General features: G+C 44.9%; 1 protein-coding gene across 1 annotated transcript in view; it reads left to right on the forward strand.

Moving 5' to 3' along the window:
• The window catches only part of hydin (HYDIN axonemal central pair apparatus protein), a 1,234,740-nt gene that overhangs the window by 765,559 nt on the left and 449,318 nt on the right, over nucleotides 1-19,863 (forward strand). The window contains exons 34-37 of the mRNA XM_068049816.1: nucleotides 9,557-9,684; nucleotides 14,378-14,572; nucleotides 15,001-15,150; nucleotides 16,301-16,540. Coding sequence (XP_067905917.1) covers nucleotides 9,557-9,684; nucleotides 14,378-14,572; nucleotides 15,001-15,150; nucleotides 16,301-16,540 — 713 coding nt within the window. The remainder of the gene's footprint in view (nucleotides 1-9,556; nucleotides 9,685-14,377; nucleotides 14,573-15,000; nucleotides 15,151-16,300; nucleotides 16,541-19,863) is intronic.

The raw sequence follows: 19,863 nt of genomic DNA on the forward strand, positions 1-19,863 counted from the left end.
GGATGTTTGTTTAGCCTCCTCCAGTTAGTTGTTGAATTGTTCACCATCATTCACGATTGAATGTGGTAGGACTGCAGAGCTTTGATCTGATCCGTTTGCTGTGGGATCGCATTGCTCTGTCTATTGCATGCTGCTTCCGCTGTTTAGCATGCATGTAGTTCTGTGTTGAAATTTCACCAAGTTGGCACCTCATTTTTAGGTATGCCTGGTTCTGCTCCTGATTTGCTCTCCTACACTCCTCATTGTATATGTCCTTCAGAGCTCAGCCAGTTGGGTCAATAGTGGTGCTACCACGGCTCTCTTAGTGACGGACATTAACATCCCCCACCCAGAGTACATTCTGTGCCCTTGCCCCCCTCTGTGTTTCTTCCAAGTGGTGTTCAACATGGAGGAGCACTGATTCATCAGCTGAGAGAGTGCAGTAGGTGGTAATTAGCAGGAGGTTTACCTGCCCATGTTTGATCTGATGCCATCAGACTTCATGGGAGCAGGAATCAATTTTGATGACTCCTGGGGCCTCACCCCCTCGACTGTGTACCGTTGTGCTGACACATATGGTGGGTCTGTCTTGACGGTGGGACAGGGATGGTGATGGAGGAGCCTGGGATATTGGCTGTGAGCCAATATTCTGTCTGCCATGTTCTTGCCCACCCAACTTAAACTGTGTATCTCCCTTTGCAGCCTCTTTGCATCCTCCTCACAGCTTACTGGTCCACCTAACTTTGTATCATTAGCAAACTTGGATGCGTTACACTTAGTCTCCTCATTTTAGAATGTTAATAGCTGAGGCCCAAGCACTGATCCTTATGGTACAACGCTAGTTCCAGCCTGCCAATCAGAATACCCCATTTATTCCTACTCTCTGAATTCTGTCCATTAACCAATCCTCAATCCATGCTAATATATTGCCCCTAATTGCAGATGGGACATTGGAGTTTTCAAGACTGAGTTGGAGGGATTCTTGTTAAGGATTATGGAGCCAAAGTGGGTAAATGGAATGAAAATAAGGATTAGCCATGTGCTAACTGAATGGCTGAATTTATACCCTCCCATAATCCAGGAATTTCAGGGTTCACAAGTCAGTATGGTTGCAAAGCCTGTTCAAGGATCAATGTACTGTGGACAGGAATGACAGATGTGTGGGGCAGGATCAAGTGGAGGCAGGTATTTTTCCAAAAGAGAAGTAAAATTAAGGGAGAGAATCTGGTCTTCCACATGATCTACCTGCCAGTTGGAGTGGAATTGTGTGTTGGCTAAAGCATATTAGTGTGTTTCCTGTTGTGCTGTCTCAGCTATGAAGTGTGGTGAGTGCAGAGGAGAAAATACCTTTAATGCAGTGGTGTTGTTGTTAAAAAAAATATTGCAAGTGACAATATGCATCACGTGCACCAAAAGGAAATTGAATTAATAATTGGAAAAGGAAAAGGGTGAGGGCGACGTACTCGAGCTCTTTCAAATTATAAAGGGGTTTGTGGGTAGAGATAGATGTTTTCAGTCCAAAATTATGGGTCATAAATCTAAGGCAGTCACTAATAAATCTGATAGGGAATTCAGGAGAAAATTCTTTCACTAGGGAGTGGTTAGCATGTGGAACATGAAGCATTGAGGCGAATAAGATAGATGCATTTGAGGGGACACTGGATAAATACATGAGGGAGAAAGGAATTGAAGATATATTGATGGGGTTAGATGAAGTAGGGTGGGAGGAGGCTTGTGTGCAGCATGAACACCATTTGGGCCAAATGGCCTGAATTGGGGGCACCCTTTAACAAGAAAGCCACCATGCCTAGTGCAATCAAACACAGAGCAATTGATTACACTGGACAACATAGGACATCTATATTTTTTTCTTCAGGCATTGTCACTGGCTACCAGAGTCCCAGGGCTATTTGTGCACTCTTTTCAGAGCCTCCCCTCTCCCAGTCATTCAATTTGAGCTTCCAAAGAACTGCACGTAGAACCTTGAAGGCCAGTAATGAATATGTTGATTAACTTAACCCCAGGAAATTCACCAGAATGGAGGTGACAACACACTGGCTTCACATGCTTTCATCGGAAAATCTAGGCCAAGTGAGACAAATCTAATATTCCTTGAGGTTTTGTAATTTGTAACCACTGCTAGTGCAAAGAACACAGAAAATGCATTTTCAGGCACACAATATTAACAAGATAATACATAGAAAATAGGAGCAGGAGTAGGCCATTCGGCCCTTCGGGCCTGCTTCGCCATTCAAACAAGATCATGGCTGATCGTCTAATTCAGTACCCTGTTCCCGCTTGCTTCCCATATCCCTTGATCCCTTTGGCACTAAGAAATATATCTGACTCCTTCTTGAATAGATTTAATGATTTGGCCTCCACTGCCTTCTGCGGTAGAGAATTCCACAGGTTCACCACCCTCTGAGTGAAGAAATTTCTCCTCATCTCGGTTCTAAATGGCATGCCCCGTATCCTGAGATTGTGACCCCTGGTTCTGGACTCCCCAGCCATCGGGAACATCCTCCCTGCATCTAGCAATACACATAAAATTATATGAACAATCTATAATATATTAAAAATGTACATCTGCACTCACTTCCTAACTGTCAAACCCTATATCTTGTATCAATGGTTTTCATTATAATTCCTGTGTTGGCATTTATAATGGAAACTGTCAGTATCCTCTTCCTTAGTGAACACTGATACAGAGTACTAATTAAGTACTCTAGCCTTGCCTTGTTCCTCTCAACATATATTGCCCTCTTCGACCCTAATAGGCCCCATCCGGGCTCTTACTATCCAATTACTGTTTACATGCCGGTAGAAGATTTTTGGGTGGGTACCTTTTATGTTGACTGCCGTTCTATTCTCATATTCTCTTTTTGTCAGTCATATTTTCCTCTTCACGTTCCCTCTCAACTTATTGTACTTGTCTTGGCTCTTACTTGAAGAATTCACCTGATGTGCATCATGCACCTTTTTCGTTTCATCATATCCTCTATCTCCCTCATCATCCAAGGAGCCCTGGCTTTGGTTCCCTTACCTTTTGCCTTAGTTTGAATGTACCTAGCCTGTACCTAAAGCATCTCCTCCTGAAAGATTGCCTGTTGTTCCTTTACAGTTTTTCCTTTCAGTCTTTGGTTCCATTTTACCGTGGCTAGATCCCTTCTCATTGCATTGAGGTTAGCCCTCTTCCAATCAAGATGTTCTACTTTAGATTGTTCCTTACTCTTCTCCATTACAAGTCTAAATGACCCAAGTGTTCCCCCACAGACATTTGGTCCACTTGGTCGACCTCAGCACCAGATCCAGCAAGAACTTACTAGTTAAGGAAGTTCACCTGAGCACATTTCAGAATTTCCTCCCCCTCCTTACCCTTTACTCTAGTACAATCCCAATCAATATTTGGGTAATTAGAACCTCCCAATATCACCACTCAACAGTTCATGCACATCTCTGTGATTTTCCTTCAGATTTGCTCCTCTATCACTTTCACGATTTGGAGGCCGATTGAATACCGCCAGAAACGTGATCATCCCCTTTCTTGCTTGTCACCTTTAATCAAATGGATTCTGCCCTTACCCCTTCAAGGACATTCGTTCTTTCCAGCACACAATGTCTTCCCTAATCACTACTGCAACCCCACCACCCTTTTTTCCTTCCCGACCTTTTCTGAACACTTTATAGCCTCGAATATTAAGTGCCCAGTACTCACCATATTTAAGCCACAAATCCATTATTGCTTCTACATCATATTCCCACATGGCTATTTGTGGTTGTAGCTCACCAACCTTATTCACCACACTTTGTGCATATACACACATGCATTGTAAACCTGACTTTGTATTCCCAGAAGTCCTTCTAGATCTGCTCCTGTCTAATAGAGTATTATTTCCTTCTCTAGTACCATCCAACAGTCTCACTTTGTGCACCTTCTTCCTCTTTTCTACTTCTGTGCGCTGGTTCCTGTCCCCTTGACAATTTAGTTTAAACCCTCCCCAGCCACACGTGATCCTCCCCACGAGGACGTTGGTCCCAGTCCTGTTGGGGTGCAATCCATCCCTTTTAAATAAGTGCCTTCTGCCCCAGAACTGTTCCCAGTGCCCCAAGAATCTGAAGCCCACCCTCCTGCACCATGCTTCAAGCCACGTATTAATCCTCCCTATCTTCCTATTTCTACTCTCGCTAGCGCATGGTACTGGGAGTAATCCAGAGATAACTACCTTCAAGGTCCTACTTTTTAACTTCTTCCAAAGCTCCTGAAAATCTGACCGTAGGGCCTCAATACCTGGCCTTGTTATGACATGAGTACAGACATGTGCTACAACTTCTAGCTTACTACATCCCCCATGCAAAATATTCTGCACCCTCTCCCTGATATCAAGGCAGCATTTGACTGAGTATGGCATCAAGGAGCTCCAACAAAAATGAAGTCAATTGGAATTAGGGGAAAATGCACCACTAGTTGGAATCATACCTAGCACAAAGGAAGATGGTTGTGGTTGTTGAAGGCCAATCATCCATTGCTGCAGGAGTTCCTCAGGGTAGTGTCGTAGGCCCAACCATCTTCAGCTGCTACATCAATGGCCTTCCCTCCATCATAAGGTCAGAAATGGTGATGCTCGCTGATGATCGTACAATGTTCAGTACCGTTCGCAACTCCTCAGATACTGAAGCAGCAAGACCTGGACAACATTCAGGCTTGGGCTGATAAATGACAAGTAATATTCATGCCACATAAGTGCCAGGCAAGACTATCTCCAACAGGAGAGAATCTATCCATCTCTCCTTGATGTTCAACCGTATTCACATCACTGAAATCCCCACAATCAATAACCTGGGGTTACCGTTGACCAGAAATGTAACTGGACCAGCCATATAAATATTGCAGTTACAAGAGCAGGTCAAAGGCTGGGAATTCTGCGGGGAGTAACTCACCTCCTGACTCTCCAGCCTGTCCATCATCTACAAGGCACAAGTCAGGATGTGATGGAATGCTCTCCACTTGCCTGGATGAGTGTAGCTCTAACAATACTCACGAAACTCGACACCACATCAACCACCTTCAACATTCACTCTCTCTACCACAAGTGCGCAGTGGCAACGGTGTGTACCATCTACAAGATGCACTGCAGCAACTCGCCAAGCCTCCTTCAAAATTACGTTTCAAACCCGCAATCTCTACCACCTAGAAGGACAAGGACAGCAGTCACATAGGAATATTACCACCTGGAAGTTCTCATCCAAGTCACATACCTTCCTGACTTGGAAATATATCGTTGTTCCTTCACTTTCGCTGGGTCAAAGTCCTGGACTTCCCTCCCTAACAGCATAGTGGGTGTATCTTCACCACATGGACTGCGGCAATTCAAGAAGGTGACTCACCACCACCTTCTCAAAGGCAATTAATCATGGGCAACAAATGCTGGCCTTGCCAGCAATGCTTATATCCCATGAATGAACATAAATAAAGTTCCTCGATTGAGAATCGATCCACTTGACATACCTCATTCCTCACAAGCGTATCCATCAATGCCTCCTTCCTCGTTAGGCCGAAAACATTCTGATCTGGAAAATTCTCCTGAACACACTTCGGAAACTATTCTTCCTTTCTGCCCTTTACACTATTCCTATCCCTATCTTCGGGAGGGTTTAAACTAGTTTGGCAGGGGGATGGGAACCGGAGCTACGGATCAGTGGATGGGGTAGCTGTTGAACAGGCAGATACCGAGTGCAGAGAGTCTGTGAGGAAGGTTAGCCAGGTGACAGGGCAAAGTTGCAGCCAGTATGATGGGTTAAAGTGTGTCTATTTTAACGCAAGAAGTGTCAGGAATAAGGGTGATGAACTTAGAGCATGGATCAGTACTCGGAGCTACGATGTTGTGGCCATTACGGAGACGTGGATATCACAGGGGCAGGAATGGATGTTGGATGTTCCGGGGTTCAGATGTTTCAAAAGGAATGGGGAGGGAGGTAAAAGAGGTGGGGGAGTGGCATTGCTAATCAGGGATAGTATCACAGCTGCAGAAAGGGAGGTCGGCGAGGAGGGTTTGTCGACTGAGTCATTATGGGTGGAAGTCAGAAACAGGAAAGGAGCAGTCACTTTGTTGGGAGTTTTCTATAGACCCCCCAATAGCAACAGAGACATGGAGAAACAGATTGGGAGGCAGATTTTGGAAAGGTGCAGAAGTAATAGGGTTGTTGTCATGGGTGACTTCAACTTCCCTAATATTGATTGGAACCTCCTTAGTGCAAATAGTTTGGATGGAGCAGTTTTTGTCAGGTGTGTCCAGGAAGGTTTCCTGACTCGATATGTAGATAGGCCGACTAGAGTGGAGACTATGTTGGACTTGGTGCTTGGCAACGAACCAGGCCAGGTGGCAGATCTATCGGTGGGAGAGCATTTCGGTGATAGTGATCACAACTCCCTGACCTTTACTATAGTCATGGAGAGGGACAGGAGCAGACGGGATGGGAAAATATTTAATTGGGGGAGGGGGAATTACAATGCTATTAGGCAGGAACTGGGGAGCATAAATTGGGAACAGATGTTCTCAGGGAAATGCACGACAGAAATATGGAGGTTGTTTAGGGAGCACTTGCTGCGACTGCTGGATAGGTTTGTCCCGATGAGGCAGGGAAGGGATGGTAGGGTGAAGGAACCTTGGATGACAAGAGATGTGGAACAGCTAGTCAAGAGGAAGAAGGAAGCTTACTTAAGGTTGAGGAAGCAAGGATCAGACAGGGCTGTAGAGGGTTACAAGGTAGCCAGGAAGGAACTGAAGAATGGACTTAGGAGAGCTAGAAGGGGACATGAAAAAGTCTTGGCGGGTAGGATTAAGGAAAATCCCAAGGCGTTCTACACTTATGTGAGGAACAAGAGGATGGTCAGAGTGAGGGTAGGGCCGATCAGGGATAGTGGAGGGAACTTGTGCCTGGAGTCGGAGGAGGTAGGGGAGGTCCTAAATGAAGACTTTGCTTCAGTATTCACTAGTGAGAGGGACCTGGTCGTTTGTGAAGACAGCGTGGAACAGGCTGATATGCTCGAATAGGTTGAGGTTAAGAGGGAGGATGTGCTGGAAATTTTGAATGATATGAGGACAGATAAGTCCCTGGGGCCAGACGGGATATACCCAAGGATATTACGGGAAGCGAGGGAAGAGATTGCTGCGCCTTTGGCGATGATCTTTGCGTCTTCACTGTCCACTGGAGTAGTACCGGATGATTGGAGGGTGGCAAATGTTGTTCCCTTGTTCAAGAAAGGGAATAGGGATAACTCTGGGAATTATAGACCAGTCAGTCTTACGTCGGTAGTGGGCAAATTATTGGAGAGGATTCTGAGAGACAGGATTTATGATTATTTGGAAAAGCATGGTTTGATTAGAGACAGTCAGCATGGCTTTGAAAGGGGCAGGTCATGCCTCACAAGCCTTATTGAATTCTTTGAAGATGTGACAAAACACATTGATGAAGGAAGAACAGTGGATGTGGTGTATATGGATTTTAGCAAGGCGTTTGATAAGGTTCCCCATGGTAGGCTCATTCAGAAAGTAAGGAGGCATGGGATTCAGGGAAAGTTGGCTGTCTGGATACAAAATTGGCTGGCCCATAGAAGTCAGAGGGTGGTAGTAGATGGAAAGTATTCAGCATGGAGCTCGGTGACCAGTGGTGTTCCACAAGGATCTGTTCTGGGACCTCTGCTCTTTGTGATTTTTATAAATGACTTGGGTGAGGAAGTGGAAGGCTGGGTTAGCAAGTTTGCCAATGACACGAAGGTTGCTGGAGTTGTGGATGGTGTGGAAGGCTGTTGTAGGTTGCAACGGGACATTGACAGGATGCAGAGCTGGGCTGAGAAGTGGCAGATGGAGTTCAACCTGGAAAAGTGTGAAGTGATTCATTTTGGAAGGTCGAATTTGAATGCGGAATACAGGCTTAAAGACAGGATTCTTGGTAGTGTGGAGGAACAGAGGGATCTTGGGTCCATGTCCATAGATCGCTCAAAGTTGCCACCCAAGTTGATAGGGTTGTTAAGAAGGCGTATGGTGTGTTGGCTTTCATGAACAGGGGGATTAAGTTTAAAAGCCGCAAGGTTATGCTGCAGCTCTATAAAGCCCTGGTTCAACCACACTTGGAATATTGTGTTCAGTTCTGGTCGCCTCATTATAGGAAGGATGTGGAAGCTTTAGAGAGGGTGCAGAGGAGATTTACCAGGATGCTGCCTGGACTGGAGGGCATGTCCTACGAAGAAAGATTGAGGAAGCTAGGGCTTTTCTCATTGGAGTGAAGAAGGATGAGAGGTGCCTTGATAAAGGGGTACAAGATGATGAGAGGCATAGATAGAGTGGATAGCCAGAGACGTTTTCCCAGGGTGGAAAGGGCTGTCACCAGGGGGCATAATTTTAAGGTGATTGGAGGAAGGTTTCGGGGAGATGTCAGAGGTAGGTTCTTTACACAGAGAGTGGTGGGTGCGGGGAATGCGCTGCCAGCGGTGGTAGTAGAAGCAGATACATTAGGGGCGTTTAAGCGACTCTTGGATAGGTACATGGATGATAGTAGAATGAATGGTAGGTAGTTAGTTTGATCTTAGAGTAGGTTAAAGGTTCGGCACAACATCATGGGCCGAAGGGCCTGTACTGTGCTATACTGTTCTATGTTCTATGTTAGGATAATTCAATTTTCCCATTATCACTACTCTACAGTTCTTGCACAATCTGAAATTTCGTTGGAAATTTGCTCTTCCATTTCTTTCACACTAGTTGGTGACCTATAGAATACGCCCAGTCGTGGAATGGTATCTCAATTGTTTCTTAACTCTTACCAAATAGATTCAGTATTTGACCCCTCCAGGATATCCTCTCTCTCCAGCACTACAGTATTCTCCTTCATCATTATAGCCATCCCTCCTCCTTTCTTTCCTTCCCTTTCTTTCCTGAACACCTTGTGTCCAGAAATATTTAGTATGCAGTCCTGCCCTTTCTTGAGGCAGGTCTCCATTATTGCCACAACATCCTATTCCCATGTGGCTATTTGTGCCTGCAGCTCACCAACCTTATTTCCCACGCTTTGTGTGTTTACATGCATGCACTCTAAACTGAATTTAGATCTTATTGGATTACCTCTTCGTCTGACTTCGCCTAATACCTTACTCTTCTTACTCTAGTGTTATCTGCTTCTCCCAATCCTTCGTGCACTTTGTTTACCCTTCCTGTTACTACATTCTGGTTCCCATTTCCCTGCCAAACCATCTGAACCCCTCAGTCAGATTCCAACCTTTAACACACTCCTGGGTATCGATTGTTCTCTATATAAGTCATCAGAGTTGCTTGATTAAATCCAAGCCTGTAACTCACTAAGAGTTATTCAGTGACTGGCATGCACTATGCTTGTTCCAGATACAAACATTCTATTTTTTCTTGTAATACAACTCTGAGAAAAGGCACTTGTAAATTCGAACAGAAATAAAATTCAGTGTCCTTGTCCTGTAAGGAAATATTGTAAATTTTAATAATGTTACCTTTTGTATAAATTGTAGATGTGTGTGTTTTTTGTGATCTGCCTGATGTGGTTTGCATTGTAGGTTTCAGCACTGAGCTGCACAGGGTGAAGAATCTGCCCTGTTGTGAAACGGAGACATTTGATGTACAGTTTGACCCTCTTCGTGCAAACCTCAGCCTTGGATGTGCGGATGCTTTGATGTCAATACAGGTACATAAAAAGATGACTACCATTTTTTAGAGGTCTTGTTTCGTTTAAGCCCCTTGTCCAGTTTTGAATTAGAACAATGTGAGGTTCGTGTGATGCATTATTTCATCTGGCTGCTTTCATTTACTCTGCTATTCAGAAGTCGGTTAATGGCAATTTAGCAGGAACGCTGCATCAAAGTGCCACCAAATCCTAAGGCTAATCCCTGTGTCATGTGCCAGAGAACAGTTGGCACCCGTGATTCTTCACATGGTGGGGTTCCTTGCTGTTAATTGTGGCGCCTGTGTGGGGAGGACGATCAAATGTTGAGTCATCTCGACACCTCTAATATAACTTGCATTTGGATGGTTGAAAACAGATTTGGCAGATGCCAGGGCAACATTCTGTGTGCTCCTCTCTCACAGGTGTCATTTCTGCTTTGGATATTTTTCTTGGAATGTTTATGATCTTATTTTTGGGCGATAATTATCACTACAATGCTTCCAAATGCAATCTCATGTTTTCAGCAGGGGAAACCTAGCACATGAAAGCTGGCCAATTTCAGTTGACTGTCATTATGGTTCTTTCACACTTCACAAGCAGTTTAACAGCCAGTCAGCCAGAAAAAGTAACACCAGAGGATATTAAGCTAGCTGCTGTGAGTGGGAACATGAGCACTGTGGCTGGTTCGAATAAATGTGGGACACAAGCTGATTACCCAGGGGAGAGGCAAGTGCACTGCCTCTTGAAACGTGTTCCTCATTAAAATTGAAGTGCCAGTGAGCAGAGAAACTGACTAGTTCATACACTGTGAATAGCTACTGCAACTCACAAATGTATGGAAGTGTGTTTATCATAATATAACCAGATTGACAGTATACTGTGCAAGCTACTCTTCAGGCTCTGGTCCTGACATCAACAGCTGATAAGTGGGCACTGCCCACTTCCCTGAGTTTGCCAAATGCAGATTCAGCCAGTTCCCTATTTAAACACCCTCCAGCTGAAGGATAAAGTCTTCATGAGAGGAAGCTGGACCCACGCCTGTAGGTCAATGCCAGGGATAATTGGTGTGGATGATAATGAGTCACTGTGCAGATTACAGTCGCACTGTCTTCTAACTCTTGCCAAAGTGAAGACACAGCTCCCCCCCTCCCCTTCCCCCTTCCCCTCCCAAGTGGCACCTTCAGCTTCTCTGGAGAGACAAAACCCCAACTTAGATGTGAGGGAACAAATATTGGGACCAACACCAAACTATTTGAGTTAGAAAGAACAAATTTGCATTAATTAATATTAATAGTTTAAACAAGAAACTAACTGGATTCCAAAAGAGGGAATACAGATTCTTTAGATCATGGATGGCAGACCTATTATTTGCAAATTCCTGTGCCATGTTGGAACTACAGGATTCTTCATATGTCTTGGGGGACCACATATATTGGAAATGTGTCCAGCTGCTTCAGGATTTCTGAGACTGAGGGCAGCTGGAGTCACTGCGGAGCATCGGGGTGGCTGAGAATTTCCTGGCTTGTATGATCCAGGAGGTGCCAACCCCACAGGCAGTAAGAGTTCAGGATATTAGATGGGTGGCCATCTGGAAGAGTAGAAGAGGCAGGAGGTGTAGGATTCTTTGGGACGTGTGCCACTCTCAAACCAGTTTGTAGATGGCTGGGAGTGATGATACTTTTAAGGAGTGCAGTCTGGACCATGGCACCAATGAGCAAGAAACTGCACAGGAGGGAACATCAAAAGGGAGAAATGGAATTGTAATTGGATATTCCATAGTTAGAGGGACAGACAGACATTTATGTAACCATCATCATGAGTCTCACATGGTGTGCTGCCTCCCTGGTGTCAGGGTAAAGGATATCATGAAGAGGGTGCAGAATATTCTGCAGGGGGAGGGAATGAGCCTGAAGTTGTGGTACACAACATAGAGAGGGCATTTTACTTTTTTTTTAGTTATTTTTTTCTATTTGCTTTTTAAAATTTTTTTTTCCTGTGTTTGTTTTATTTTATTTCATCTTAGTTTGTTCAGTTTGCTTACCCACTGTTTTTTTTCATGTTTGTACTTGCGGCTGTTCAATTTTCAGTCTGTTAACACCTGATCTGTACTAATGCTTCGTCTTTCAACACACCATTAACATATTGTTTGCCTTTGCTCCACGACCTTCTGGTCAGCTATTCTGTGACCTTGTCCTATTTACACCACCTCCTTTGTTATCTCTTGCCCCAACCCCGCTTTACTTGCTTATAACCTTTTACATTTCTAATATTTGCTAGTTCTGAGGAAGGGTCACTGACCTGATACGTTAACTCTGCTTCTCCCTCCACAGATGCTGCCAGAGTATTTCCAGCATTTCTTGTTTTTATTTCAGATTTCCAGCGTCCGCAGGAAAGTACAGGAATTTTTGAGAGAGAAACAGTTAATATTTCAGGTCAATAATCTTTCATCAGAACTAGTCTGAAATAAAAACAGACAATTCTGGAAATACTCAACAGGTGACGCAGCATCTGTAGAGAGAGAAATAGAGTTAACTTGGACAGGTTAAGTACAAATTAAAATTTAGAGGGTTGAAGATGGTAGGCCCCGAAGGTCAGAAGGGAAACCTCTCCAGAGGAATCGTTGGGGCCACGTGGGCTGCCTTTCCAGCTCATGACCCCCTTTGTTGGGCATGGAGTCTCTGGCTACGATGGCCTCCCCAGGCTACCACAGGAAGGCTGCCTTGATGAAACTGGCAGTTTCCCCATACAGTGGGAGCCTGCCTGCCATCGGCAAAATGCTGGTGGCCCCACAAAATGGTCCTTATTAGGACCTTTATGCAAATCGCCTGCCCACCTCTTTGGAGTGGGCAGCCAATTACCTCACAGCCTGCCACTTGGAAACGTCTCCTATGGCGGAACTGCGACAGGGTGCCATCCTGACACTTCTCTGCACGACTTTACCAGCCTCCCCCCCACCCCCAACCTCCATTCCCACCAACTGGGGCCAGTTAATTTCAATCCATTGTGCCTGTGTCAGCTCCTCGAGAGAGCTATCCAATTAGCCCTATTCCCATGCTCTTCCCCCATAGCCCGACAGATGTTACCTTTTCAAGGATTTATCCAATTTCCTTTTCAAAGTTATTATTGGATCTGCTTCCTCCACCCTATCCAGCAGTGCATTCCAGATTGTAATATCATCGAGAGGTTGCTGCTAATTGAATGTCAGAATGGTGGCCTGAATAGCTCCTGCCTTTCCGCAGTAGAAAAGTGCAGTCACTGCTGAAATCACCAACGATTGCTCCAATCACTGGCTTCCCAGTTTTCTGCTCCTTCATGGGTACCAGCAGTGGAAAATATACTGATTATGCAGGGAACTTAAAAGAACAACCAAAGTTCCATTTTCAATTCTTTACACCTGGTTATTTATTTTTGCCCATTTTCTCCCTGTCTCTGATCCTGAACATCTTAGCTACTCCTGGGGTTACAGTTCCATGGATTTACTGTGGTACCTCGCTGATGACACAATTCCTCATGTATCAATCTAATTATTATTTGCAGGTTACTTTATCATTGAACGCATCAGAACAAAGCCTGGTCCAACCTTTACTTGTGCATGACACATATATGTTTACCATCAGATCTTACTGGATAGTGATCAAATGCAGAAAGCCGAGCTGATTTATCCCTGCTGAACTGAAACTACCTGTAGCACTCCTAGGCCGGGATTTAATGTGACCCCCCCTGAGGCGGGGTCAGAGGCAGGGGAGGCACGGAGTATTGCGGTGGGGGGTGCGGGGGGGTGGCGGAGGCCCATTTCCAAGTGATCTTCCCCGGGGCAGTATAGGCCAATGACAGCCTTCCTGCCTGGAGGCCAATTGAGGCCCTTAAGTGGCCTATTAATGAGGGTGCCTCCATCAATAAAATTTATTTACATGAATTACACGTGGGAGGGCTCTTTGTAACACGAGACCCACTCCATGCGGGCTTGGTTGGGGCTTCCCTCCTCCGTGGGCAGTCTGTAACTCACAGAGGATCCCCACTGGGAACCACTTTACCACCCCCCCCCCCCCCCACACCCCCGGCATCCCCCTCCCCCTGGACAGCAAAACCACCCACCATTGCCGGGGCCTTCCGGACTGGCCCTGGCAATTCCACCTCACTTACCTGAGGTCCGGGGTTCCAGCACTGGGCCTGGGTCCAAGGCCTCTGCAATACTGGCAGAGGCCACCACTCCCAGTGGTACTACCGATACTGGTGAACTGCCAGCCCTTTGATTGGCAGCCAGCTCTTGGAGGCAGGATCCCCGTCTTTAAAGGGTTGGGGATCCTGGCTCCTGAAACTCAGATTTAAAAAGACTGGACGGAGGATTGCTCTGGGATTGGTGGTTGGGGGGGAGGGGTGGTGCAGTGGGGGCACGAAAAGGCAGAGGCAGGCTTATTCAGCCTGATGCCCAGGAGCCCCACCTCTAACACAAAATTCAGCCCCGACTGTCTTTTTCCCCAGTTTTTTAAAAGAAATCCCAGTTCCCAAGAGGCACATTGCTGTTCATTTCAATGCTTGCCAAATTGATTGGCAGAATATAACAAGTGATCCTAAGATTTTTGCTACGTAAAATGTGTGCTGTAAATAACTCTATGACTCTAATCTGGTTCAGTGGAGGTTGAAGCAAATGAGGAAGAAGAAAGCTGATCTGTGCTGTGAATCTGTTTGGTTATACTTCTAATGTTTTGTTTAGGTTGTACGTGGGCCTACGGTAAATATCATCCTGCATGCTACAGTGACTATGCCAGGCCTGACAGTCTCCAATGACCAACTGGACTTTGGCACTGTGCAGTGTGGGCATTGTCAAGTTATGACGATCCAGCTCTACAACCACCTGGATGTTGCCTGTGAATGGGCTTTCACTGATACCAGCATTGTGAAAGAAAAGGTGAAAAGAGATTGTTTTATTTTACAGTAATATGCAAATGTTGAACGGACGTAGAGAAGATCCACTTGTGGGGGAATCTGAAACTAGGGCCTTAAATATAAGATAGACACTAATAAATCCAAAAAGGAATTTAGGCGAAACGTCTTTACTCGGAGAGCAGTGCGAATGCGGAGCTCACTACCACATGGAATAGTTGAGGTAATCAAAGAAAGAAATTTAAGGGGACGCTAGATCAGTAGATGAAGGAGAAAGGAATAGAATGATTAGTTTATAGGGTGGGAGGAGTCTCATGTGGATCATAAATACCGACATAGGTTTGTTGGGCCAAATGGCCTTTCTCTTTGCTGTAAAATTTCATGTAAATGAATTTTATTGAATTGCTGTGAGTCACATTGTTAAAGCAGCTGTGATTTTTGTGATTTAAACAGCTTGATAAGCACGTTCCCCTGTACCTGCGATCCAAACTACTGAAGGAGTTGAAGCAACCGTCCCATGTGTTTCACATGTTGCCCGCTTGTGGTGTGCTCGACGCTGGGGCGAGACGGAATGTGCAGGTGACATTCATTCCAGATGAGGAAGTGAGTTTCTCAAGGAATAGAAAGAATAAAGAACCTGTAATTCTGTTTCTGGTAGAAACATGTGTCAGTATGGCAGGCTTCTGATCACAGTGCAATCGCTGAGCAAAAGTTCAGTGCTTCCCCAAGAGCAGGAAGGGAGGAAAGCCATCCAAAGCAACTTGCATATGGAAAGAGCTGGCACCACTTTGGACATGAACCTACAGTTAGCCCTGATGAGAACTGCTGATTTAGAAAAGATCCAAGATGAACCCACTGAGCCATTCACAGCCGTATGTGAGAAACAGAAGACAAGGAGGAGGATTCCATAGGCTAGTTTGACATAAATCAACCATCCTTTTCGAGCATCTTAGAATCAAAGAATGATACAGCATAGGAGCAGGCTATTCAGCTCATTGTATCCACACCGGCTCTTTGAAAGAGCTATCCAATTAGTCCCACTACCCCTGCTCTTCCCCACAGGCCTGCAAATTCCCTTTTGGAAGTTATTATTGAAACTGCTTCCACTGCCTTTTCAGGCAATATATTCCAGGCTATAACTCACTGCAGAAAATAAATTCTCCTTTTCGCCCCTCTGGTTCTTTTGCCAATTACCTTAACAGTGGCACAGTGGTTAGCACCGCAGCCTCACAGCTCCAGGGACCAGGGTTTGATTCTGGGTACTGCCTGTGTGGAGTTTGCAAGTTCTCCCTGTGACCGCGTGGGTTTCCGCCGGGTGCTCCGGTTTCCTCCCACAGCCAAAGACTTGCAGGTGATAGGTAAATTGGCCATTATAAATTGCCCCGAGTGTAGGTAGGTGGTAGGGAATATGGGATTACTGTAGGGTTAGTATAAATGGGTGGCTGTTGGTTGGCACAGACTCGGTGGGCCGAAGGGCCTGTTTCAGTGCTGTATCTCTAAAAAAAAATAAAAATCTGTTTGCTCTCTTGCTGACCCTCCTGCAAGGGGAAACGGTACCTCCCTATTTACTCTTATCAAAACCCTTCATACACCTTGAACATATTATGTCCTGGTAATATTAATAAATAGAGTAACATCTTCATAGTAATGTGATTATTAACAGAAAGAACATTTTTATTAATGACAAACGGCTAAATATTACCATTCATAACAATATGAGATTTGACTATGGCTTTTTTTTTTTAACCGGCAGAAACTTTATCACCATCGTCTGGTGTTGAACTTTGCACAGAGCAGTAACCACGTTCTGATTATGGCCAGGGGCCAAGGACTGGAGCCTCGCCTAGACTTTTCTACTACTTCATTGGAACTGGGTCCAGTTTTACCTTACAGCGCAGAAGTGGAGGGGGTGGTGATTATAAAGAATCCCTGCAACTTCCCCATTGAGTTCTATTCATTGGAGTTTGATGACAAGTACCAGGAGGAAGAAAAGGTCTCTGGTGAACTGTCAATTGTAGAATCACTTAGAGACGTAGGGGTAGATTTTCATCTTCACTGACTGGATGATAAACTGGTGGAATGGATCACCCACCCCTTATAGAACCCGCCTGAATTTAATTCCATCAATTTCATCAGAGCTGAGCCCCAACTCAGTTGCCAGTCCCAGCCCGATCTTGATCCCCATGCTGACCCCACCTGACTCCAAGTCTGTGCTCATTTGATAGCCACACATGCACTAGCCAGCAAGAGGCATTAGATTGTAATTAGGAGGTGCAGGGACACTGAAGCTAATCATTGTTCCTCTGGCTGAGGTCAGTTAAATCAGCACAGAATAGGAATCCCTTGTTCAGTATTATGCTGGGTGGCCCATTTATTCGTTGAGTCACTGAGAGTTCTGGAGTATTATGTTCTTTAGAGCGTAATTTTTATGTGTGTTTTTTTTAAATTATGAATATGTAACCGAATAGAATTTTAACTATTATTAAAACAAGCAGGGAACAATGGCAGGTTAAGGGACAGAGAAGTATGCAACATTTAAGACTAAGAGTGACCTTGTATGAGTACACTTTCCCATTAAATTTGTTTGTGCTAGAGTGATGGACTACCAATAGCTACTTAGTCAAGGAGTTGTCCTTTACTTCCTGTTATCGATCATCATGAATGGTTTCTTTTACATTTGCTTTCTACAACATTAAATGTCAAGGATTTCAGATTTGCTAAATCGGCAGCATCCCTCTTTGAGAAGCGGGTTGAGGGGTTTTAGTTTGGAAAAATCACTCCAAAGGATGACTTCAAAGGAATGTGGGTAGGAAACCATTGAACTATTTTGGAGATGTGTCTAGAAGGAGATTGAGAAGATGGTTGCATACCAGTGGAAGCTATATGTTGCCAGGATGCCTCCTTTGAGGTCAGAATAAGATTAAGATGAATGACTGTCTTTGCTGCTCGGAGGTGACTTTGTGAAGGTGTTGGAGGTGGTGTAGTGGTTGGTGCAGCAGGTAGTGACTGGGAGCCCAAAGCTCGCCAGTGTTGCTGCTTTAGGTCTCGTTTGTTCCCTTCTGGAAATATGTTGGATGGAGCTAACTCCTGCAGCTCCTGGATAAATCCCAGGGGCTGTTGAAAACATCAAGTCTTTGTGGCATCATTTAAAGCCGGAAGGTACAAGCAACTAAGGGTGAAGGATGCACTGAGGAGCATACTGTGGCCATCAAAATTCTGATGTGGTTTTACACAGACAAAGTCATTGGCTAAGAAAACCTGGTTAGATATAATGCCAGATTTTAACTCACTCAAAACCCATTCACTGGCACAGAGTTAAAATCAGGCCCATTTAATATCTGATCTTTGTTCTTTGTTGACCCAGCATTCCATTTTATATGAATGAATGAATAATATTTCAAAATAAATAAACCCATTATTATGAATGGTTGTAATGTTGTGGCTCTCAGTCACTGGTCTTTGATTGTAATATCAGACCTTTGAGGATGAGAGTTCATGGGCTGTGCCAATGAGACATCGGATATTGGAAATCATGTCAGTACTGTGGCCAACATTAATGTTACCATTTATGTTGGTGTCTGGAAATTTTCTTCATCATTACCCCAAAATCTGGCTGGCCCAACTTCCCTGCAACATTGCAGAATATAGTGCCATGGAGCAGTGGACATGGATTAAAGAACAAAAGAACAAAGAACAGTACAGCACAGGAACAGGCCATTCGGCCCTCCAAGCCTGTGCCGATCTTGATGCCTGCCTAAACTAACACCTTCTGCACTTCCAGGGCCCATATCCCTCTATTCCCTTCTTATTCATATAGTTGTCAAGATGTCTCTTAAACGTCATTATCGTTCCTGCTTCCACCACCTCCCCTGGCAGCATGTTCCAGGCACTCACCACCCTCTGTGCAAAAAACTTGCCTCGCACATCCCCTCTAAACTTTGCCCCTCGCACCTTAAACCTATGTCCCCTAGTAACTGACTCTTCCACCCTGGGAAAAAGCTTCTGACTATCCACTCTGTCCATGCTGCTCATAACTTTGTAAACCTCTATCATGTCACCCCTCCACCTCCGTCATTCCAGTGAAAACAATCCGAGTTTTTCCAACCTCTCCTCATAGCTAATGCCCTCCAGACCAGGCAACATCCTGGTAAACCTCCTCTGTACCCTCTCCAAAGCCTCCACGTCCTTCTGGTAGTGTGGCGACCAAAATTGCACGCAATATTCTAAGTGTGGCCTAACTAAGGTTCTGTACAGCTGCAGCATGACTTGCCAATTTTTATACTCTATGCCCCGACTGATGAAGGCAAACATGTCGTATGCCTTCTTGACTACCTTATCCACCTGCGTTGCCACTTTCAGTAACCTGTGGACCTGTACGCCCAGATCTCTCTGCCTGTCAATACCCCTAAGGGTTCTGCCATTTACTGTATACCTCCCACCTGCATTAGACCTTCCAAAATGCATTACCTCACATTTGTCCAGATTAAACTCCATCTGCCATTTCTCCGCCCAAGTCTCCAACCGATCTATATCCTGCTGTATCCTTTGACAATCCTCATCACTATCCGCAACTCCACCAACCTTTGTGTCGTCCGCAAACTTACTAATCAGACCAGCTACATTTTCCTCCAAATCATTTATATATACTACAAACAGCAAAGGTCCCAGCACTGATCCCTGCGGAACACCACAAGTCACATCCCTCCATTCAGAAAAACACCCATCCACTGATACCCTCTGTCTTCTATGACCGAGCCAGTTCTGTATCCCATCTTGCCAGCTCACCTCTGATCCCGTGTGACTTCACCTTTTGTACCAGTCTGCCATGCGGGACCTTGTCAAAGGCTTCACAAAGTCCATATAGATAACATCCACTGCCCTTCCTTCATCAATCATCTTTGTCACTTTCTGAAAAAACTCAATCAAATTAGTAAGACACGACCTTCCCTTCACAAAATCATGCTGTCTCTCGCTAATAAGTTTGTTTGTTTCCAAATGGGAGTAAATCCCATTTTGCAATCCTGATCAAAGCTGTTGTGCTGCAGAGAAGCACTGAGCAGAGGTCAGGGTCTTCACCATGAAGAGTGAGGGAGGGTGCAGTCAGAGAGAGAATCATCAGCCAGCTCTGCTGACACATCTTTGAATGGCAATTCAGAGCAGCATTGTGGGAGGCCTGGGAGCAGGTTTCTATGAATGTCTGTGGTGATGTGTGGAATGTGGTTTGAAATTAATGTACTGGGATAAAGCTACTTGAAAAATAGAGCTTTTTTTTATAAAAAAGGAGCAATATCGAAATGATACCAGATAAATTTCTAC

Source organism: Heterodontus francisci, chromosome 17, assembly GCF_036365525.1.
Source record: "Heterodontus francisci isolate sHetFra1 chromosome 17, sHetFra1.hap1, whole genome shotgun sequence".
Lineage (NCBI taxonomy): Eukaryota > Metazoa > Chordata > Chondrichthyes > Heterodontiformes > Heterodontidae > Heterodontus > Heterodontus francisci.